Source organism: Neomonachus schauinslandi, chromosome 10 (assembly GCF_002201575.2).
Source record: "Neomonachus schauinslandi chromosome 10, ASM220157v2, whole genome shotgun sequence".
Taxonomy (NCBI): Eukaryota; Metazoa; Chordata; class Mammalia; order Carnivora; family Phocidae; genus Neomonachus; species Neomonachus schauinslandi.
This window is the reverse complement of record NC_058412.1, coordinates 122,920,573-122,944,635: the sequence shown is the minus strand read 5'-3', so window position 1 is coordinate 122,944,635 and position 24,063 is coordinate 122,920,573. Positions and strand designations below refer to the sequence as shown.

General features: G+C 43.5%; 1 protein-coding gene across 1 annotated transcript; it reads right to left on the bottom strand.

The window, feature by feature from the left end:
• Nucleotides 1-796: 796 nt before the first annotated feature.
• On the bottom strand, nt 797-23,073 carry YWHAB (tyrosine 3-monooxygenase/tryptophan 5-monooxygenase activation protein beta). The gene is made up of 6 exons (XM_021688888.2): nt 22,878-23,073; nt 7,847-8,149; nt 5,561-5,684; nt 4,083-4,246; nt 3,056-3,151; nt 797-2,746 (listed from the first exon to the last, which is right to left on the bottom strand). Exons 2-6 carry the CDS (start codon nt 8,138-8,140, stop codon nt 2,690-2,692), a joined length of 735 nt encoding a protein of 244 aa, XP_021544563.1. The 5' UTR covers nt 8,141-8,149; nt 22,878-23,073; the 3' UTR covers nt 797-2,689.
• Nucleotides 23,074-24,063: the final 990 nt, after the last annotated feature.

Genomic DNA, 24,063 nt, shown 5'->3' with positions numbered 1-24,063 from the left:
CTCACAGCACAAGGCTGTGGCAGTAGCCCCAAGGTGCGCTTGCAGCCTCAACCTACCTACCGGTGGTGTAGAGGCACCTAGAAGAAAGTTGCAATGCGCTGTGGGCCAGTCGTACTTCCCAGTATTTCCCCTTGCCCCTCACAGGGACTCCCCCGGTTCCCTACTGCAACGAAGCAGGCAGGCTCCCACTGACCTTGCTTGAGTGTGGTTTCCACAGGCGGAAGAGCTCTGAACTAGTCTGGTTGCTCAGCTTCCATGCAGTAGCAAGCAAGCGCCACTTATTCTAATCTTGGGCTGAAAAATAACCCTCATTTCTTCCCTCTCCTTATGGGAGTGTGGAAGTTTTCAGAAAGGGGACAAATGCCATGAGGAAACAGTGCTGCGGGCTCCCAGAAAGTGTTAGGACAGAGGACAGTCTGGTAGAAGCCTGCAGATGACCAAGCCTTAGGCAAGCATCCCTAACAGGCTTGGTTACACCTCAGGGTTAAAAAAGGGTGTGTGTGTGTGCGCATCTTGATGGGATGCAAAATAACTGTTCCTAGCAAATCTTCAAAGCTACAAGAGGACCTAACACCTGGATGGTCTGTTGTGGAGGGTGGAGAAGCGTCCCCTAATAGGTGGAGAATGGCTGCTTATTAATGGTAATTTCTTCCCCTTTACAACACCTTGACTTCTGGTTCTAAATAGGATGAAATAAAGAGGTTCCCTACTTTTAAAGAAAGAGGAGAGCCACGAGTGAGTGTGACCAGAAGAGGGAGCTGGTCCTGGCAGTGACAAAGATGGCGCCATACATCAGTTCACAGGCAACTGATAAAATTTTTTATTTCACTTTTGAATTTTTACACTTTTCCTGATTATTCCGTGTTAAGGTGGGAACTAGAACTTTTAAAAGACATACACAAATCTAGTACATCAATAACCGGGGATTTTTCTTTTTCTTTTTTTTTTGCTATACTATTTTCACAACCACAGGAGTGCTTGCTAGGCAATATGACCGTCACAGAAGCAAACGTGAGGCAGAATACTGGTAAGGAAAAACGGAAGCAAGATAGAGCTACCAGATATACAGACAGGCTCGTTCCACATTCACTACTGCATTTTCAAGCGCCAAGTATTATTAACTGCACATTTTTGTTCAGCTAGAAAGGGGGGAGGGATTTTTTTTCTTTTTTCTTTTTTTTTTGGTTTTAAATCAGTGCATGAATGTTTCTTTTCTCATTTCAGCAGATGGACAAACAGGTGGACACTACAGCTACGTGGAATGTTCAAGGGAGAGGGGGTACTGTGAGACTGGTAGGCCTGGCTATTCTGGACTCTCCCCACTGTGGTGTTCATGCAACTTCCCTGCATTATAGGGTCCTGTTCAAACAGGTCTGTGAACTTGGCTGGAGGAGCACACTTGGGAGATCTGGTGACAGGTACTAACAAGCGTCATCAGGGCTGGCTGCAACACAGGGAGAAATCATGGGTATTTAAAAACACTTCTTTGATTCAATCTCGGTCTGACCGAAGAGCAAAAAGCGTGCCGAGAACCGGAGGAAGCCAGAGCTGTGTGCTGGAAGCTCTTCTCAACTCTCTGAAGCGAGGCCTGCTGACCAAAGTGCTCGCCATCTTTGCTCACCCCCTTCAGGCCCCCACCCTGCCCAAACAGTATTAAACAAAGAACAGAAGACAACGACAGAATTCAAAAAGAAAAAAATGTTAAGGAAACAGGACAGAAACTTAAAGAGGGAAAAGAAAAACCAAAGTCAACAGTCAAAAAGGACAGTGGGAAGAATGTTTGATTTCAAAATTTAAAAGCCCCAAGCTAGGAAGCACCCAAAGACTGAGTACTTCTTAAGTGAAAGGCAATCTCTGCAGAACATGACTCTTAAAGGTATTACCCAGGAAACAGATAAGGCCATTCATGAGATACACGGCTTTTTTCTTCTTCAGGTCCTGGTTACAAGGAAAACAGATTCCACTACTGGAGCACAAGTTGCAAATCAGTAAGATGGCTGTGGGAAAGGGGTGTCAGTCACGTGTTCTAGGAACACTGGACCTTTGCATGGTGTCAAAACCCAATTATCTGCCACAAAGAGTTTCCATTTCAGGCTTCGCGTTTACTCAGAGGAAGACACTGTGGACATCTGCAGTCACGAACTTTCGAGTGGCAACAGCCCAAACTGGCCAAGTGTCTGTAATCCCCAAAAAACAGGCAGAACTACTGTGAGTTGCTGTCACACTTGAATGTCACAGGACAGGTGTCTCACTCCACGTCCCAATATAATCTCTATAACTTTCTGTACAACTTTACAATGGAACTGTTATTTCAGTGACTAGTTTGATATCAGATTAAACTTTCCAAAAGTTACACATAATTCAGGTCTAGTTTTTCTACCAGTAAGAGTTCTGCTAAGTTACAAAACCCCATAATCACAGTGTTCAGTTTAAAAAAAATTCAACACACAGTAATCCTATCAATGTTAATCAAAATCAAAATTTCAGAATGCCGTGGCATTTATGTGACCAATCTGAGTTTTAGATACAAACACCAGCTGTTTATCCCATGGACCATTTTGCTAGGCTGAGGCTGTGAAAAACTGAAAGTCGACGTACGACTCTTTTTTTTTTTTTTTTTTTATCACACAAAGGGATATATGTGGAGGGTACAGAGTGACACTGAACAGATCACGAAGCACAACAGACATTAGTTCTCTCCCTCCCCAGCATCTCCTTCATCTCCCTGGTTTTCCGACGTCCACAGCTGCAAGAGAAAAACAGAGCTCTAATCAAAACAGGGCTCCTAAAATGCACTCAGGGAGGCAGGCCCAGTCTGGACCACCTTATCTCACTTAACTGCTTCAAATTCTTACTGTCTTACTGCAGGCCGCAAGAACTGCGAAGGCCAAAACTTCAGCAGTCATTTACAACCAATTTAACAATTTAGTACATTTAACTCTACTTACAGGGTACAAATCCCCTCAAGTCTTAGGCAATAGTGAATTCTTAGGTCGGCGATAGGAACAAGACTCTAAACCCTCCAGAAGCAGTGTTGTAAACCAGCAGTACTTACTGTGAGATTGTCCCTAAGCAACTGCATGATCAGGGTGCTGTCTTTGTAAGACTCTTCATTCAGTGTATCCAATTCAGCAATTGCTTCATCAAAGGCCTACAACAAAGAGCCTTTAGCTGACTGTCACAGGTTCTCTGGAGCTAGTTTAGCCCAATTTTTTTCTGTTAACAAATGAATATACTTTCTTTTCCTGTACAGTACTTTGGGGGAACTGAGGCTATTATTAATGACCTTGTTTGCTAGTTGTTTCAACAAACAGATAATGCATGTTTATAAAGCACCAACCAACAATGACAAAAAATTCCAGATAAGAACTTCACTATATGTGATAAGACAGCAGGTATTACTGTCAACCCAGCACAAATCCACATAATTTTTTAATTGCCAAAGATACTTCTGGTAATCCTTTTCTTTCTTTACTAAAACTCAAAAGGTCTGGATACAAGGAATAAAGGGAAAACGGAAGTTCACACCACTAAATCTGATTCAATTAAGTGACAGACCTTAGAGAATTCATTTCATGTACTTTTTCCAAAATAAAAAAAAATTTAAGTAACACTGTGCATGTTGAAAGACTAAAAAATATGTAGAAAAGGCGACTGAATTACTAATAGAAGATAGGAGGTAACCCAGCACACACAATGAAAACCTGGTCTGAGTTCTTTCACACAGCTGTAACTTCAAATCTCGGTACAAGGACTACAATACGTAACAGAGGCCTACAGAGCCCAAAGCTTGACAAGAAACAACACACTACCTTCCCCTGAATTTTCTACAACCACCCCAAACCAGTAATTACACAACGAAAACAAAAATCAGCAGGAAGTGTTGAGAAGAAATCAAAAAGTGACAGGTCTGTATTTATGTCACAAAAGATCTACTCCTCTCTCCAGAACATCTTCAGAGAGGTCTAGGACAATCAGTTGTTAAATTCAGGCAATAGAAAGAAGTTATTAAAAAAAAAAACCACCACACACACACAAGCAGTGTTTTACTACAATCAGAAACCACAGAGGGTCTTTCTCACCGTTTTTGCCAGGCTGCAAGCCTTTTCAGGAGAGTTTAGAATCTCATAGTAGAAGACTGAGAAATTCAGTGCCAGGCCAAGTCGAATTGGGTGTGTAGGCTGCATTTCTTTCTTACTAATTTCAAATGCTTCCTGGTAAGCCTGCTGGGAGTTCGACACAGTGGCTATAAGAAAGATAAGAACATTAAAGGGGAGGTTCTTTCCTAGGTCATCACATGCTAGATTACCATCCAGTTATTTTACCACAGCAGGCAGGAATGAGGAGTGATCAAACAAGGTGACCGGTCAGTGTCTCCACCATCTGATTAACAACCATTTGTTACATGTTTATTCTAAGCCAAGTACTACATTAAATGCTTTGGGGCAAAGCAGAAATAACCTTCAACAAAATAGAACATGGGAAACAATATGCTCCAGTGGAAGAATCATGGACTTTAGAGAGTCAACAGACTCAAACTTGAATTCCCAACACTCATTCACTAAATGTGAACCTTGGAATAAGTGAAAACCTCCATGAGCCTTGGTTTCCTCATCAGAAAAATGGGCAGATCCCCACCGGAACTCATAGAATTGTGTAAGGAATAAATGAGACTCTAAAATACTTGGCACATAGTAGGCACTTAATAAAGCAGAGCTGTAGTTCTCACCATCACAAAACGCTTATGTGATAAGGGGAACAAATCACTATTTACTACGGTGGTTTTGTACTATCAGACATTTTGAAGTTTTACTTCTAAAAACAGAGATATCGGGGCGCCTGGGTGGCTCAGCTGTTGAGCGTCTGCTTTTGGCTCGGGTCATGATCCCAGGGTCCTAGGATTGAGCCCCGCGTTGGACTCCCTGCTCGGCAGGAAGCCTGATTCTCCCTCTCCCATTCCCCCTGCTTGTGTTCCTTCTCTCGCTTTGTCTCTGTCAAATAAATAAAATCTTTAAAAATAAAATAAAATAAAAATAAAATAAAAACAGAGATACCAAATAATCCTCAAGTTGTTGTTGTTGTTTTTAAGAAAAAGACCTCTTTAGGGGCGCCTGGGTGGCTCAGTTGTTGAGCGTCTGCCTTCGGCTCGGGTCACGATCCCAGGATCTCGGGATCGAGCCCCGCATGGGGCTCCCTGCTCAGTGGCAAGCCTGCTTCTCCCGCTCCCACTCCCCCTGCTTGTGTTCCCTCTCTCGCTGTCTGTCAAATAAACAAAATCTTAAAAAAAAAAAAAAAAAAAAAAAGAAAAAGATCTCTTTAAATGCACTACTTCATCACACTTTTAATGTTCCCTGCACTTTCCCCTTAGATACATTAATTTGTCCACCCCCATTATGCTGACCTGCTAACCACAGGTCAGCATAATGCTAATGGTCTTTTAAATTCTCAGTACTGTGATGTTCGTATCTATGGTAAACAAAGCAAAAACTGTTTAAAATTAGTAAGGAGAACTGGCTCCACTATTGATCAAATTTCTTAAAGAAAAAAAAAAGTTACTTACTTTGTTTATTATCTCCAGATGCCACCTCAGAAAGATATCTAAAATAATCTCCTTTCATTTTCAAGTAGAACACCTTGCTTTCTGGTTGTGTAGCATTGGGAATAAGATATTTGTCCAACAGCTCCTAAAAAATGATTCACATTCTGTTAAGAATCTGGAAATATTATTTACAAGATGTTAAAACTATGTTTGAGATTCAAGACACACTACCACTTCTAAATAATTTTGAAGATTAAAAAATAATAATAATTTGCATCCAAAGCTTTTAAGTGGTTTTTAGCCCAGGTCCTAACAGCAGATGCCTGTATTCTTCAATTAAAAATCACTCTGACCATCCACAAGGGGTTGATTAAAGTATAGCCATACAATGGAATGCCACGTAAGGCCTTAAAAATGATGATGCAGAACTACACCGGTATCATGGAAAGGTTCTCAAAAGAAGTCTGAGTCAAACAAAAAGATCATAAGTACCACATGAATCCTATTTTAATATTAAAATATGTATGTGTACACGCAAATACATAAGGGAAAACTCTTGAGGGATATTGATCAATATGTTAATAATGATTCTCTATGTGATAGGATTAGAAATGATTTTTACTTTCTGATTTATACTCTTCTGCCTGGTCACCCCCCGCCCCCTTTTTTAAAACCATGAACCTGTATTACTTCTGTAATTTAAAAAAAGAAAAAAAATCTTTCTTTGGGGAGGAAAAAGGTGATAATAGAGCAAAACTGCCAAAAACTAAGTTGAAAATCAATCAGACCTGGGTAGAAATCCCTCCTCTGCCGTTTACCATCTGTGCCCCTAGACAAAAGATTTAAGCACCCTGAGCCTCAGTTTTCCCGGCTATACAATGGGGAAGCACAATAGCCATCTTCTAGGGTAGTTATGAGGATAAATGAGCTAGTGTACATAAAGCGCTTAACACGATGCCTGGCACGTAGTAAGCACTCAAAAAGTAGCTAATACTATTATTAATAATAAATTCCTTTAAACATTTATGCTTACAACAAAAGCAGTTCTGAAGGAGTCCAAGCTTCGTATACAGAGCAATATTTTCGAAGAGTTGTTTTAGAATGTGGCATCCTGAAAAACTGGTTAAGAGGCAGTAAGTACCATGCTTTTCTTCACATTCTTTCAGATGCTCTTAAAAGCTGGTCTACATTTCAGGAATTATGGAACTTTCTTGCCCTTGGAATGCATGCCATACTTCATCTGAATACCAGATGTACCTAACATTCAGGAATTAGTGCACCATTAACAAACCCCCAAATTACCAGCAGGCAACAAATTTAGCCGTGACACTCTTATACCATGAGTCTAACAAGAGCAGCTCAATGCAAAAGCTTAGTTGTAAGGGGACTTAATCAAAGTGAGAAGACGCAAGGGGCAGTAGTCATTTTAATACTCTTTGCAGATAGACAGGGTGTAACTCCTTATGGTTTAGGGAGGAGGAGTACTGCCTGATGGCTGACAAGCTTTGTACTGGTTTTCAAAAGAAAGGTGTCATGGGCAGTAATTCGGAGAGGCAGCCAGCAGGGGAGGAGGTAGATCCACAAGTGTGAATTCCTTTTCCCTTCAAAGCAGCCCTCACCGTTCATTTTTACCTGATTTCACCTGGAAGAAAAAGAAAGTTCCCAGTGGGCTCAGGATGTGAGGGAAAGACAATATGATCATGATTTGCTCTAGGATACGCACCCCTCCCGTCCAACCCCAGACCTTGGCCAGAGCGAAATAGTTACGAATCAATCATCTGACTAAGGCTTATATAAAACCCAGGAGATGACGATCCCCAAACCATTTTTGATTTGGCTTTGGAACGCAAGCCGAACTGACAGACGTCGCTTACTTTCAGGACCTTACGCTGTGCGGACATGACTGGGAGAGGGTGACCGGGAGCTCGGCTTCTTGCTCCCGGCCTCCCCGGCTGGAGATGACATCGCGGCTCGGCCACAGAACAGCCTATCTGTGGCTGCACCTACCTGAGAGCCTGCCTATATGCACTCAGTTTCTAAAGAAAAGATGGAGGGACGTGGATGCATCGCTCCTGTTTGTCACAGGTCTTTTTGAAGGGAGAGGAAAATACCCATTCGTGATGAGCAACCTCTGATCAAACAGGAGGTGAGAAAAATCACATCATATGCTTAAAAATCAGTTCCGACTGCAGCTTTCCAGTATATTCAGACACCTTTCTCTCATGAGCCGTTTGAGAGTTTGCATTTGAACATTACATTAATACTGTTTGGAAATCGCCGTTTGAAACTGAAACCCTGGCCTCTTACCAGAACATCATTGCAGATATCCTGCAGTTCGGCCTCTATCTTCTCCCGGTACTCTTTGCCCATCTGCTGCTTCTTCTCATTCCTCTCAGTTTTCTGCTCAATGCTGGAGATGACGCGCCAGGAAGAGCGGCGGGCGCCCACCACGTTCTTGTAGGCGACGGAGAGCAGATTTCTCTCCTCATTGGAGAGTTCGTGCCCCTGTTCCGTGACGGCCTTCATGGCTGCAGCCATGTCGTCATAGCGCTCGGCCTGCTCGGCAAGTTTGGCTTTCTGTACCAGCTCACTTTTATCCATGGTCGTTCCCTAGAACAGGAGCGAGAGAGAGAGAAGGGAGAGAAAGCAAGTGTCAGGTTTCAGGGCCCTGGAAATGCATGTGTGAACCTCCTTCCAACCCGTCTGGCAAGAATCATGTGTAAATATGAAACGTGTATTGCAAATGCCCTCCGCCATACTGAACATGAGCACTTACAGGGCTAAGTACCTTGCTAATTGTTTTGCCAATTAATTTTCCCAACAGTCTAAAGGGTAGATATGTTCACAACAATCCCTTCCCCCTCTTTCGAGGTGAAGAAATGGAGGTTCAGAGAAGGCAAGGGTTGTGCCCGCAACACTGCTAAGAGACCGCACACTCCAGTCTCTCTGTCCCCACGAGCCTGATCCGCATCCCCAACACATGCAGGCTGCTGAAGAACTTATTTCTTTAGAAGCTTATGCTAAATACACTTCCTTAACTTCTTTCAGGAATTGTCTGGTTTTGGCCAAATCTGGTTTTCCCCCATAGTATCAGGAAAAACACCTTAAGTCTGAGGATTGCCTCAATCTTAAAGCAAAGACAGGACTTTAAATGTTACATCTGGCAGTGCCCATCAAGCAGTAGGAACCTGAAAAAATAGGAGCCATTTTTGTCTTATCTTCTGCAAGTTGCTAACTTGGAGGACACACCATAGACAAGAGCATAAACTAAAGGCAGGCAGATCTGGCTCTTTCTAGCACCAGCTCTGCTACTTGCAAGTGGAGTATGACCTTGGTCACATCACTTAACCTCTCAGAGCTTCAATTTCCTTACTGGAAAGTAAGAACATTACCTACTCTCTGTGGGGCTGCTGTGAGAACAAATGACCTAATCTACGTAAAGGTGCTCTGAGAAGTTTAGAGCATTATGTACAAATTATCAGGCACTAATTTTCTATATGGTATAGGCTGTAAGAGATAGGTGTATTCAAGACACAACTTCAAACCATAATTGAGTTCATTTAAAATTTTTTCTGAAGTAGACAAAAATTTTAGTGACTTCAGCTTACCAAATCCTCTATACACCGATCAGGAAATACCCCTCAAATTATTCACCTCACCTTAGTCAATTCCCCACTATAATAATAACTATTTAGAGAGAATGCAGTAATTTTTGGATAATATGTAGCTAAAAAATTTTGTTAACCAATAAGTTTTATGCACTGTTAATTTAAATTTCGATGTCTCCATCTGTGCCACAGTGTAAAAATACACTACTCTCTTAAAGTATAATACGGTAAATACTACTTTAAATAGTAGCAGAAGTATCAGTATTTTTAGAACAAATTCTGACAGGGGCACCTAGCTGGTTCAGTCAGTAGCGCATGCAAGTCTTGATCTCCGGGTCATGAGTTTGAGCCCCATGTTGGGTGTAGAGATTACTTAAAAATAAAATCTTAAAAAAAACCCCACAAAACCCCGAATTCTTTCATTACAATATACACAGTATCACAATTTAAGACTGAAAACAATTAATAATTTTAAAATAGCAAAAGAAGGGGCGTCTGGGTGGCTCAGTTAAGTGGCTGCCTTCGGCTCAGGTCATGATCCCAGGGGCCCTGGGATCGAGCCCCGCGTCCGGCTCTCTGCTCAGCGGGGAGCCTGCTTCTCCCTCGCCCTCTGCCAAATACATATTTTAAAAAAAAGATAGCAAAAGAAGTATTGCCCTCTCCTCACAAAATGGTTTTGCCTCAAGTCATTTCTGTATTTTCAAGTGAGAAATCCTACAGACAGGGCCCTACCACATGAAACTGTTTTATTAGATGGAGCACAATGGTAAGGTCTCCCCCAAATCTAAACAACTGAGAAGGAGTTGGTTCTGTAAGTCCAGGACTCCTATTTTTCTTCCCATGGCTTATTATCTAAGTCATACTCGAGCTGTGTCCTCCATAAGGCTCGTCAATTCTAAGCTTCCACTCAAGTGAAGCAAGTCTCACCTGATCTGCCTGACATCTTCACCCACGTCACTGGAATGAGACTGTAACAGAGATAATAATCCTCACGAAACATTCCACTTGCTCTCCTACATTTCCTGGCAGCCCTCAGGCCCTCAGGATGGGTCACAGGGTGAGTTACGTCATGAAACAGCAGAAATGATGCCATTTCCAGGTGAAAACTGTGAAAAGCCTGTATGTCATTTGCCAGGCTCTCTTCTCTGACATCAGGCGCCTAGAAGGCCATGTGCTCTCGACCGTGGCTAGTGCCTGTAGCCTGAGTCCCTGAGTGACTCTGTTGTACAGAGACTCCTATAGGCTGGCACTGGCCATGGCAGTGTGAAAAAGAAATCTGTTGGGTAGGGGCGCCTGGGTGGCTCAGTCGTTAAGTGTCTGCCTTCGGCTCAGGTCATGATCCCGGGGTCCTGGGATCGAGCCCCGCATCGGGCTCCCTGCTCTGCGGGAAGCCTGCTTCTCCCTCTCCCACTCCCTCTGCTTGTGTTCCCTCTGTCGCTGTGTCTCTCTCTGTCAAATAAATAAATAAAATCTTAAAAAAAAAAAAAATCTGTTGGGTGAAGTCACTGAGATGTTGGTGCTGTTTGTTGTCACAATACAGCCTAGTCTACTCTGATAAAAGTACATCAAAAGGGACGCCTGGGGCGCCTGGGTGGCTCAGTTTGTTAGGCGTCTGCCTTTGGCTCAGGTCATGATCCCAGGGTCCCTGCTCAGTGGGAAGCCTACTTCTCCCTCTCCCATTCCCCCTGCTTGTGTTCCCTCTCTTGCTGTCTCTGTCAAATAAATAAATAAAATTAAAAAAAAAAAAAAAAAAGGGACACCTGGGTGGCTCAGTTGGTTAAGCGCCTGCCTTCAGCTCAGGTCATGATCCCAGGGTCCTGGGATTGAGTCCTGCATCGGGCTCCTTGCTCAGTGGGGAGCCTACTGCTCCCCCGGCTTGTGCGCGTTCTCTCTCTGACAAATAAGTAAAATCTTAAAAAAAAAAAAAAAAGTACATCAAAAGGACACCATTCTGTGGCTTCAAATTACATACTTTCTCAGTTTATGTCTAACTTTCTTGACCGCAAAGTCTTTCAATCAGGATACAACCTCCATCAGCAAATAATCCTACTTCTTTGTTCCTCAAAGTGAGAAGACAGAAGTTAACTTTTAAACAACTTCAGAAATGTCCAGTCTGCAGACAAATTCAAAGTTAGCAGTCATTCAGTGGCCCACTCCAAAGTTCATCAAACAGCACCTGCACAACTATACCAGGAAAGATTCCAATTAATAAAGTACTGGCCAGGGCGCCTGGGTGGCTCAGTCGGTTAAGCGACTGCCTTCGGCTCAGGTCATGATCCCGGAGTCCCGGGATCGAGTCCCGCATCGGGCTCCCTGCTCGGCAGGAAGCCTGCTTCTCCCTCTGACCCTCCCCCCTCTCATGTGCTCTCTCTCTCTCTCATTCTGTCTCAAATAAATAAATAAAATCTTAAAAAAAAAAAAAATAAATAAAATAAAGTACTGGCCAAAAGCCAATTCAGAGCTAAGCCATCCCATGCAGCATTATAAAAGAGTAATAGAGAAATACAAAAGAACACTGCTAAAGATGCCATGAAACTCTTTGGCCTTACCAGGCCCCCCAATTAAGCTCCCCTCCCAAGCATTGAAAGTTAAATCACACCTCTCTGGAGAATCCTGACTACTCCTTGGGAGCTCCCAAAGGTACATGCCCTATTTCTCTCAAAATCAAATGTGGCCTGTTTGGGGAGCCAACTATTTTAAGATTCTTTAGGATCACTGGAAGAGCCCTTGGACATTGAGAGCCATCATGATACGGTAAGACCAAACGCATGCTTAAAAAATGTATCCATCTGTTTAAAAAAATTTAATTCCACACACACACACACACACACACACACACCCAACTACAACAAACAAAATCCACAGCTAAATGTCCTGATGCCTACTGCTTACGTAACTTTTGACTTATATAACACGGATTTTGAAGCAGCTAGACCAATTTCAACAGGAAATGGGTTACACAACACGCAGCAGTTTGGAGGAAGGCAGGAGACAAGGGAGATCTGGAATTCTTCCTAGTTCTACATCTGCACTAAGCCTCCCATTCACCCTCTCCCTAGATCCACTACCTGCAGTCCCCTTCATGTCTCTATGATCAGACCCATTCTTAAAACCTTGATTGAGTCACTTCCTGCTCAAAATTCTTTAAAGTTCCCTCCTGCTGATATAGCCAGATTCCCTCCTGTCATTGAAGATTTTCCAACTTATCTTCCTCGACTTTTGCCAAAACATGCCTTCCACACAATTTGTGCTTCTGCCAAACTGGTTTTCTTACAGAGTCTGCTTTTGTGTCTCCTTGTCTTTGCTCACCAAGCCACTCCCTCTGCCTGGAATGTCTTTTCCCATTTACTCAGCATACAAAATTCTTCACAGCATGGCTCAAGTGCCATCCCCTTCATGAAGCCCTTCTTAAGTCGCTAAGCTGGAGATGTCTCATATGATAGCCACCAGCCACATGTAGCTAGTGTCACATGTGGAAATTGTAATATACTCTCAACAAAGCATTTCATCTATACCTCTCTTAATGTCCTATCACATTTCTCCAGTACTAAAATTATTTGTATATATCTTGAAGTCCCTCACCACACCATCAACTCTTTCAGGCAGATCTCCCACAGTGCCTTGCACATAATTAGTATGAACAAGCATCTGCTGAATGAATGAACAGATCCCCAAATGAAAGAATAAAACTGCAAATTTGGCAGAGTTTTCTCTCTGCTCAAATAATTCAAAGCACCTATTCTTTACAAGCACATTAAATCCTCATGTTTTATATTCCTGCACCCTACTTTAAAATTACTCAGTCAAAAAGGTGCAGCACAGGGAATGTTGTTAGTGGTACTGTAACAGCGTTGTACAGTGACGGATGGTGGCTACATTTGGGTGAGCACAGAATTAACACATCGACTTGTCGAATCACTATCTCGTACACCTAAAACTAATGTACCACTGCGTATCGACTATACTTCAATTAAAAAAAAAAAGAAGAAAAACAAAGTGACTCTTAGTCCTGCCGTCACCCTCACTCAGTCACTTTGAATGACTCTTTTGGGCAGCTCCATCTAAACTCTGCCTGGCCTTCGAAGTCCGTCATGATTTTGGCTCTTCCATACCTGTCAGGCTTTATCATTGGCCACACTCCAGAATGCTCCCCTATTTATTTCCTGCTATGCAAACTCTATCCATCCAACTGGCTAAAAAGTCTTCCATGGTTACCCCAGCCCCCAACTGAGGTACCAGCCTGTGAATCCAAGCGCACCTGTAGCCTATCACACCGTCCGGGGCCTACACTACATATGTTTGCTGGTACAGATGAGGAGTAGTGTCCTTTTACAAGCAGTTCCACGTGTATATGTCCTCAAAGGAAAGCTTCACATTTGTTTCTCATTTAAGGTCTCACACTGTGCCAAGCACAAAACTAATGCTCAGATAAGTAGCTATAATTTTTTTTAAGATTATTTATTTATTTGAGAGAGAGAGAGAGAAGGTAAGAGAGAGAACACAAGCTGGACGGAGTGGGAGAGGGAGAAGTAGACTCCCCACCGAGCAGGGAGCCCAATGAGGGGCTCGATCCCAAGACCTTGGGATCATGACCTGAACCGAAGGCAGACGCTTAACCGACTGAGCCACCCAGGCGCCCCTGTAAATTTTTTCAACAAATCAGTACTGAGAGAGCAGAAAGAACCCAGGGCAGCTGTATGCGGGAGAGCAGAAAGGCAGCACGACTAGGTCTAAGAGAGGGATGTGTATTACAAAGCCATGTGCACTTGTTCAACGTCAGCCTTCCAATCTGTACACTGGAGATACAGCACCCTCCTCAGAAGACGTGCTGTGAAGAGGAGATGCAGGGAATTAAAGGAAATCTTTTCTAAAAATGCATCGTGCAAACCAAATCGAAGTACTGTTGTTCATCTCACAGGACCTACACATCACTGTTTCAGACCACAGTGTGAGCTTGGATTCTTATTTATTTATTTATTTTTAAGATTTATTTATTTATTTATTTGACAGGGAGAGATAGGGAGAGCAGGAACACAAGCATGGGGTAGTGGGAGAGGGAGAAGCAGGCTCCCCGCAGAGCAGGGAGCCCGATGTGGGACTCGATCCCAGGACCCTGGGATCATGACCTGAGCCGAAGGCAGTCGCTTAACCAACTGAGCCACCCAGGTGCCCGGATTCTTATTTATTTAACATACAACCCATAAGAAGGAAAGCAAGTCTAGATTCATCTCCTACAGGAAGTGAATATGTTACAGTGTTAACATTAACATTCCTAGATAAGACTCCACCCTTCAATAGCCTCAACACGGACACAGGTTAACTGTAACACTTTTATCCAATAGTTCTAATTGAATTTTCTTGAACTGAATGCTAAGAAGTGATGGTTTATAATCAGGACCTACTTTTCTTCTAAGACTTTCAATCAATGTCCTACACCAAGAAAAACCTCAGCAAGAGAGCCTTTATTTGCCTCCTAAAAAACCTTAAAAGACTGCAGTTTCACCATCAGGCCTGATACTAATAGCACAAAGACACCAGAGCAAACTTTTCCTTGTGCTGGGCACAGATCTGGAAGACACAGAGATGCCTCCGAACAGTTCTCAAGCACAGCCACAGGATGATGATGGGTGTCTATCTGTTCTAAGCCACTGGATGCAGCACTTTAGACGAATGGGAAGCATGTGCTGGTTAAATCAGCAATGCTTAGTGAAAAATTGGAAACAATCTAAATATCTAACAGGGGAGAGGTTAAGAAAAGGGACAGTTGGTCCAAGACTATGTGGTTGTCAAAAGAAGAGATTTAATGTCATAGATCTGGTTAAAGAAATACATAGAATAGGAATAAGGAGAAAAAGATGTGCAAAAGTATTTTATTTTCGTAAAACACCCCTAAAAAGAATATTATGAAAAATAATTCTAAGGGTGCCCATGAAATAACAGGATTTCCTTCAAATACATGAAACCTCAAATCTGACAGTAAATGCTGAAACAAGAGTATCTATGAACCAATCAAGGTCCTCTGTTTCATGGGCGCCTGGGTGGCTCAGTTGGTTGGGCGACTGCCTTCGGCTCGGGTCATGATCCTGGAGTCCCTGGATCGAGTCCCGCATCGGGCTCCCTGCTCGGCAGGGAGTCTGCTTCTCCCTCTGACCCTCCTCCCTCTCATGCTCTCTGTATCTCATTCTCTCTGTCTCAAATAAAAAAAAAAAAACTTTTAAAAAAAAAAAAAAAAAAAAAAGGTCCTCTGTTTCAAAATTCTTTGCCTAAGGGATTTCTCTTATCCAGGTTCAGGATACTCAGAGGCCATCTCCCAGGGGCCAGAAGCAGACATCCAAGTATAAGAGGGAAAAAATAAAAATACAAATGACTTAAAAAAAAAAAAAAAAAAGAAGCAGTCTTGCAAAGGAATGAATAAATAAATAAATAAATAAATAAATAAATAAATAAATAAATAAGCAGCCTTGCAAAGGAAGAGAATGACCTTGTGAAATGTGACCTTTAGAAGTACTGAACTTTCAGCTATGTTTTGTTTTTAAGGAAAAGAGGCTCAATTTTTTTTTTTTAAAGTAGGTTCCACACCCAATGTGGGGCTTGAACTCACAACCCTGAGATTAAAAGTTGCGTGCTCTACTGACAGAGCCAGCCAGGTGCCCCATGCTCAATTCCGAAATACTGAGCTTTAATTGAATTTGATAATTTCCTAGAAATTTAAAATTATGGATTCCATTGTCTATCATGTGTGAGGATTACTAAACCTCTACTATGAAACACACAGGAATGGAATTTGTTTCTAGGAAAGCCCTACATACTACAAATCTCAGCTTCTAAAGAGAAATTAGGCGATTTTTAGAGTAACTTCTCTGAACCTGTTTCCTTAAATGTTAAAAGGAAACATTAGCAGCTTTCAAGGATGTACAAAAAAAATGGCTTGATGATGCTGGTCAGAGTAAAGGCTCAGTAGATACATTCTTACTCTTTTTGTTTTGGTTTGGGTTTTTTTGGAGGGGGGTGACAGAGGGAGAGAGAATCTCAAGCAGACTCCATGCTCAGTAGGTGGAGCCCAAAGCAGGGCTGGATCTCACGACCCTGAGATCATGACCTGAACCAAAATCAAGAGTAAGACACCCAAATAACTGAGCCATCTAGACGCTCCAACACATTCTTACTCTTATGCTATTTCATAAAAATGTAGTGCATATAATTTAATGTGTGTTGAAACCACTGTAATGAAAACACTACCAGTATGTCCAGGAACTTTTCTCAAAATTCACAAGAAATACAATTAGAACAGCGTGGTGCTCGCCTCTGAGAGCTTACACTCCCACAGTAGGAAAAGAAGACGGCACATATTTAAGGGTTATAAAGCTTCTTGAAGAAGCAACCAGCTAGAATTAGAGGGAAGAGGTTTGGTTTAAAAGTGGCTGGGTCCTCACTGGTTTTCTGGGCTGGAGAGGTTCTGCCAGGAGAGAAAAAGGATACTCCAGGTAGGTACAAAAAACACCAATGTATGAATAAAGAGCACATTATGTTTTTCTAGATGAAACTGAGGAAATCAAAGGCCAAAGGAGATAAAGAGATGAGCAGAGTTATGAATCTGGAGAGAAAACTGACAGGAGCCATCTTAAAAATCTAGACTCACAAGCTTCCATGGGGTAAGGAACTGACAGTAAATTCTGACTAGTGTTCACAGTCGTACCATTCCAGACAGAGCACCCACAGCACCACAAGGCCAGAGTTACAGTTCCGGAGTCACTCTGCTGAAGGAAAAACAGATGCCAAGCTACAGCAGGAGGGACTTGAGAAAGTCAGTGGGGCCGGGTGGTTAGGGGGTGTTACCCGGAAAAAGTGAAGTACTCCTAGCTCTTATTCACTGAAAAACACCCACTCTAAAAATGTCTCTGTGCCATTCTACACACAAATTTCACAGTCCTGTCATAAACTGAACTCCATTCAAACATTTGCCAGCTCTCTGTTAGAAAATTAAACACAGCATGTCCTAAGTACAAAATCATTAGCACTGATGTCCAGCAAACAGAATTGTGGAGGGAAACTTCACTTCCACTTCAAAATCTCTTCCCTCTTCCATATCAGTTGTTCAGTATCACTGTTAATTATGTCCAATTAGCCAAAATTAAACTTTAAAAAATGGAAGTATTGAATGACATGCCCAAGGTCACACACTGTGAATCAACAGCAGACAGGACAATAAATTAACCTCTTGGCGTTAGGTGATCAATCCTAGACAATCTGCTAATTCTGATCCATAAACACAGCTCCATTGGTCAATTCTGTGAATAGGGTTCAAAAGCTTTGAGCCCACCAACAAAATGGACTGACCCAGCCCAATTTACCAGTACCATACACCAACGCCATAGGTTACCTGATCTGTTTTCTCATGCATAAAATAGGCAAATCTATTTAATATGGCTCTTGGAAAGAGTAACTTAGTTCATGATGCAAAATACTTAAGTCTCGGGCGCCTGGGTGGCTCAGTTGGTTAAGCGACTGCCTTCGGCTCAGGTCATGATCCTGGAGTCCCTGGATCGAGTCCCGCATCGGGCTCCCTACTGAGCAGGGAGCCTGCTTCTCCCTCTGACCCTCCCCCCTCTCATGTGCTCTCTCTCATTCTCTCTCAAATAAATAAATAAAATCTTAAAAAAAAAAAAATACTTAAGTCTCTACACACTGTAAGCACTCAAATGGCAGCCACACAAAATTCTAACGAACGTGGTCAGCCAGGGAAGGGACACTTCCTACACACCTCATTTCTTTTAAATCCAGATGGATTTCTTTAAAGACTTTCACAAGAAAGGCACATGTTAACTTACCTATGCCTATTTCTAAAGTAGCACTTAGCACAGTTTACTGTAAATGTCTACTGACTCCCACACTGGACTGTGAGCTTAAGGTAGGAACCCAGACTTTTATCTTTGGGCACGCAACGTGTGGCACAATGCGTGCCATGCTGAGTATGACTATTTGATCACTTGGTGCACTTTTTAAAAGAAGTGAACAAGGCTGTTATTTCCTATGTGGACAGAGGTAAGTAGACCACACCTGACCTATAAAGTACAGACTATATTTATCCTCTGCCTTAGTCTACTTTAGAATAGAGCCACCCCAGCTCCAATCAGGAAACAACACTATGCTTTTTGACTAACATTTCTTAGCTACCAATTTTTATATTTATAGATTCAAACTGAGTTTCAAAAAGCCCTTGTAGTACTTTCTGTCCATCTCCTCTTTTCCCAAAAGTCCATACCAGCTAACTGATTCAGTAAACATAACAAAAATACCCATCATTTATAGTTTACCCAAATGTGTAAAGCACTAGGGCTTTATTATCAATTCATTTAATCCTAAACATTCTATGAGGTAGGTGCCACTGTCCCCTTTTATAGATGCCTAAAGTAACTTGCCCAGGGTCACACGGTAAAATGGGTACACGCCTTTCCTGTGTGGCACTAACGCCTAACAATCAACTATGATTCTCAATGCTTACTTTTGGAAAAGACAGAATGGACAATTTTTCAAAAAAACCATACATACAGAGTTATCACAACGAGGTTTCAGGGATTGGCCTTAATTTATCTAGCTTTAAAAATCAAACTTAAGTTAAAAACAGCACATGCCAAAAGCTCAACAGACTATCAAACAAGCTTTAAGGTGAGGTTTGTGGGCAAATAGTAACAATGGCCAGAACTCATATCTACTTTATTGTCACCTCTGTCCAGGTCAAGGCCATTCAGAAATAACTTTTTACTGCTGTGTCTCTTAGGGAAAACAATGAAATAAAACTAACAGGAAGAAACTTACGTAAGTGAGGACTGGCCATATTAAAAAAAAAAAAGTCATCTCTCTAACCTACAGTCTGCTGGGAATGACTTGTTCTCTTGAGGCCATCAATCAATCTCATCTCATTATAAGTACATATTAGAAACACATAACTATGCCTATATTAGAAGATCTTTTAGCCCAGAAAGCAGTAAGCTTTCTTACTTGGCTTTTAGCACACGTATCCCAAAATAGAAAGTACTTTAGTCTCTTTTTCCTCCCTAAGTATTCCCCTTAGAAAAATTCCCTTAGAATCCAGCTCCAACTGTTAAGTTTCTCCCCCATGACATAGAGATGACTGCCAGAACCATACTCGTGTGGAGACCAAGATGGTTGTAATGCTTAAAAATTGCTTTTATCCAATGAATTTCTTGCCCTCTTGCTAGTGTGAATTGTCTTGTCACCTCTCCCTAAAAAATGTAGGAACCAAGGAACGAAAGTCCCTTTACAAGTCAATCTTAGTTCATTCTGGGGTATCCTTATTCCTTAAAGGAAAATTGCCCAGTTCGGTGCCTCTGAAAGAACAGGAAGCCCAATAGGACATAATTCACTATTATAATTTACTATTTCCTCATCTCTTCCTCCCCAACAAAATTTGGAAAATCTAAAAATCTACAGAAAAAGTAGTATGATAAACCAAAATTAGTGATGGGAGTCCTGACCAAATTCTGTTAGATGAAGAACCAAGTCTTAGATAAATCAGCATGGCACAAAGTAACTGATGAACTGTCTCCCTAGTATGAAGAAAAGGCTAGAAACACTGGGTTTTTCACAAGCTTGCTTCCTGATGCACACCAGCAGTATCATCCCCACAGGCCAGAAGGAATATAGTCCCTCCAATAAATTACACATGTATCTTCAAAAATAGCTAAAATTCCTGTCCAAACACATTCAATAGGATACATGTAAAGAAAAATTAAGGACTGGCGCGCCTGGGTGGCTCAGTTGGTTAAGTGACTGCCTTCGGCTCAGGTCATGATCCTGGAGTCCCGGGATCGAGTCCCGCCATCGGGCTCCCTGCTCAGCAGGGAGTCTGCTTCTCCCTCTGACCCTCCCCCCTCTCATGCTCTATCTCATTCTCTCTCTCAAATAAATAAATAAAAAATCTTTAAAAAAAAAAAAAGAAAGAAAAATTAAGGACTAAATGGTGTTCACATGAAACATGCTCCACCACTGCTAGACACTTACCATTAAAGCCAGACTGCCTGGGGTTGATTCCTGGCTCCAGTACTTACTTACCTTGTGCTGTGTGGGTGTGTGTGTGTGTGTACCCCGGGGAAAATTATTTAACTCTTCTATGCCTCAGTTGCCTCATCTGTAAAATGGGGCTAACAATACTTACCATCATTGGTTGTTATGAAGGCTTCGTTAGCATGTGTAAAGGGCTTAGAACAAAGCCTGGCACATAGTAGGCAATGTGATACTATTATTATTATAGACTATTTGCCCTGATGCTACCTCATCAGTTGCTGAATAAATCACATACAGATAGATTCTATGTGTCTATGCTATATAGCCATATCCTGTATCTAGTCTCTATGTATATTCACAGATATGGTCAAATAATATTTATTAAACACCTACTATATCCCAAATGCTTATTTTGATTATTGAGTTTATCACAAGAACACAACAAAGACTATTACCATTTGCATTGTACAGATGAGAAAACAGGCTCAGAAAGACTGGAGATGCTGTACACAAGTTCTACAATAACATATCAATTTTTGAAAGCAACACGTATACAAAGCAGGGATGGGTCTCATCAGAATGCAGCTAGAGAAAAAAGAAAGCCATTAATAGTGAATTCTGTGATTAAAAAAACAAAACCAAAAGCTTGTACTTAACAGTTTACAGTTTGTAAAAAGGCCCCAAGACAACTCTGGAAATAGAGAAACTAAGAACCAGAGATTAAGGAACATACTGAATATCCCACAGTTAGAAAATGCTGCAGGCAAGACCTGAGTCAAATTTATCTGACTCCAGGTCCAGTGCTCTTTGTTTCTGTATGCACAGCCAAATGAGCAAAAGGCACTTTTCGCAGTGGCTCAAATCTCTGGAGACTCTGCCTCCGGAACTAGCATCATGGGATTTGCTCAGCCTGGTTTTATGGAGGCTGCCTCCCTGATCTATAGAGCTCCAATTCTAAAATGGCTTCAACATAACACAAGCACTGCATGATGGGAAATGTACAGAAGATTATAGGGTAGGAGCCATACTCCAGGGGCTGACAGTCCAGAAATATTTGCTCCTGATGAATGAGGATATTCAATCTAAAAACTAGGCGTGTGGTCTAGGCCAAATTACCTCATTTCTCATAAAGACTTCATCTGTAATATGGGTGAATGGTTTCTTATCTCACTGAAAAGAGAGGCTAGGAAGATCATTCAGCAGTTGCTACTGGATTATTACTCTTCCATTTGGAAGACCACACCTAAAATTCTAAGTTGGGTCTAGTAAAACTAAGAGGTTTTACCCTCACCCTCCTGTATGCTTCTAAGGAAATAGATCCAAGAAAAATGAGGGCTCACACAACTGAGATATTCCTGAGAAATGGGGTACATTGGAAGCAGTCAAGAAGAAAATCACTAAGAATCAAACATTATTTATACATACACATTTCCAAAGAGAAAATGCAAAAAGCTGAGCAGCCACGTGTCCAGTTCTATAAACTGCCTATATGTGTGGTTTCGTATGAACAATTGAGACACAGTGAGAAATGCAGACAATTTTCATATTCTTGAAAGTGCTTCATCTTTCTTTTTGGATCCTGTGGCCACCTGATTTTGTATGTTCCTAACATCATCCTGCCAAATCCGGTCTCCCACATACAGCAAGTAAAATCAGAGTCTGATGCTTATCTAGCCTTACTAAAAAGAAAAGAAGTGAAGACAAGGACAAGAGACATGCATTTTTACGGAAAGGTTGGCAAATTGTCTTACCAATACTGCCACCTTTGAAAACCCCATTACATGCATTCTCCATTTGCAACAGACAAAGATGTACTCAATCCTCTGAAGAAAGGGGGCCCAAATCAATCCTATCCCTTCCCTACCACCAGGGAGGCCACCAGGCAAATTTCAGTCCTAAAAACGTGGTAACACACAGTATGGGGGAATTTGGGGTGAGGACAAAAGACTCTGGCATTAAATGACGGTAAATACCGTGGGAAAACACTCCCGATTTTCAGTCTCTGATCTTTTTTTTCCTGGAGATCGGGCCTGACTCAGTAATCGGTTCCAACAAATGCCTTTTCTTGACTCAACCCTCAACCCTGTGCTTCTCAGGAAATCTCGGGTCCTGCTAGGCTCCCAAACCAGCGAACGATGATGAAATGGCTTTACTGCAAAGTGGGAGGGGGGGGTTTCCCTCTGCTCTCTCCCAAGGTTAAACCCCTTACCCATCCAGAGGGGGTCAACAGAGGCCCTGGGGCTCGAAAACTCGCCCGTGTTTGGTTAAATTTTAATTTTTGGAAACCAGAAAGCAAGGAGCAAGGGTGACAGGGCTTAAAGGGTCGGTTTTCGCCGCCCGAGGAGCAGGGAGGGGTCGCGCCGGCATCGAAGGTAGGTGGGGAGGGAGGGTCGGGGGTCCGCGGCTCAAGGTCCGTTCCGACCCCGTACGCAGCCGCACCCCGCCTGCAGGGCAGGGCCGCAGGCGGCAAGGGCTGCCTGGGCCTTTCCGAGAGCTAAAGGGCCCGGCCCCGGAAACAGGGAGGGGCCGCGGCCAGGCCGGGCCCGCGCCACAGACGGCCGCGCGGGGCCGGGGAAGCTGCGCGCCACCACCTCCCGGGGCCCACCCGCGGGTCGCCCGCGTCGCCACGGCGGTCGCCGTCGGGGGGGGGAGGACTTCGCGCTTGGGCCCCCAGGGGCCCCGGGCGGACCCCGCGCCGCACTCACCGGGGGAGGGCAACAGGAGGCAAACACGCTTGTGAGCGAAGCTCCGAGCGCGGTGACCGCTTCCTTCCCAAGCCCACTCCTCAGGCGGCAGCGGCGACGGCTGCAGTAGCGACGGCGGCAGCAGCTACCCCGGCTCCGGAATCGGCGGCGGCGGTGGCGGCAGCTCCACTTCCGCTCCGGTCACCACTTCCGCTCCGGCCCGAGCCCCGCCCCGCCCCTGCGCCGGCTCCTCATTGGGCGAGCGGGGCACGGGGTTGCCCCGGCCGCCCGAGAGGGGCGCTGGCGTAGGGAGGAGGAAGGAGCGCGGAGACCCGGACGCCGCGGACCGGGAGCGAGGAGGAGGCTGGCTGAGGGGGACGGAAATGGAGGCGGGGGGCGGAAAGGCAGTGGGAGAAGAGGGGGCGGAGCTGGGGGGGAATGTGTGGGAACCGGGGGTACTGGGCGAAGCGAGGGCTTGGGCGGGCCCGAGCCCCCGGTGCTGCGCTCCCTCCTTGGGCTCGAACCCGGCAGGGCCAGGCCCACAGACGCCGGGGTCATCGGTTCCCTCCGCACCCAAAAAGGAATCGCCACCGGTTCGGAAGCTGAGGTCAATCCCCTTTGGCTGTGTGGTTTGGGAATACTGGACCTAGGGAAGGACAGAAATTGCTCATCCCTCAATTTTCGCTTAATCTTCCGTTCAGCCCTTCGAGGCACTCATCATTTTCTCCTTTTGTGGACAGGCCAGGCCACGTGAAGTGCCAGGAATCGAACCGGCCAAGTCTTTTGTTTTGTTTTGTTTTTGAAGCGTGTCTCCGATCTCTTTGTTGAGACACGCCCTTCCCAAGGCTCCTAGGGAAAGCTTAAGGAAAAGAAACCGGCCTTTACAGCCCCCCACTCAGTTCTCCAGAATGTCTCTCACCTCCTCTCCCTCCCTTTCATTCATTCTTGGAACAAATATTTATGGAGCAGGCTTTGTACTTAGTGCTGGAGACACAGCAAGCACAAGGCTGCTGGGCCCTGCTGTCCTGGAGTTTACAGTCTGGTAGGAGAAAGAACAAAGTAAGTAGGCCTTTGTCATCTCTCCTTTACTCTTACTTAGCTGAATGATAGACTTCTAACTCATCACCCTACCGTCAGCCCTGCCCCCATCAACTCTTTAAAAAATGCCATTCTTATCTTCCTGTTCTTGCTTAAATCCTTTGGTGGT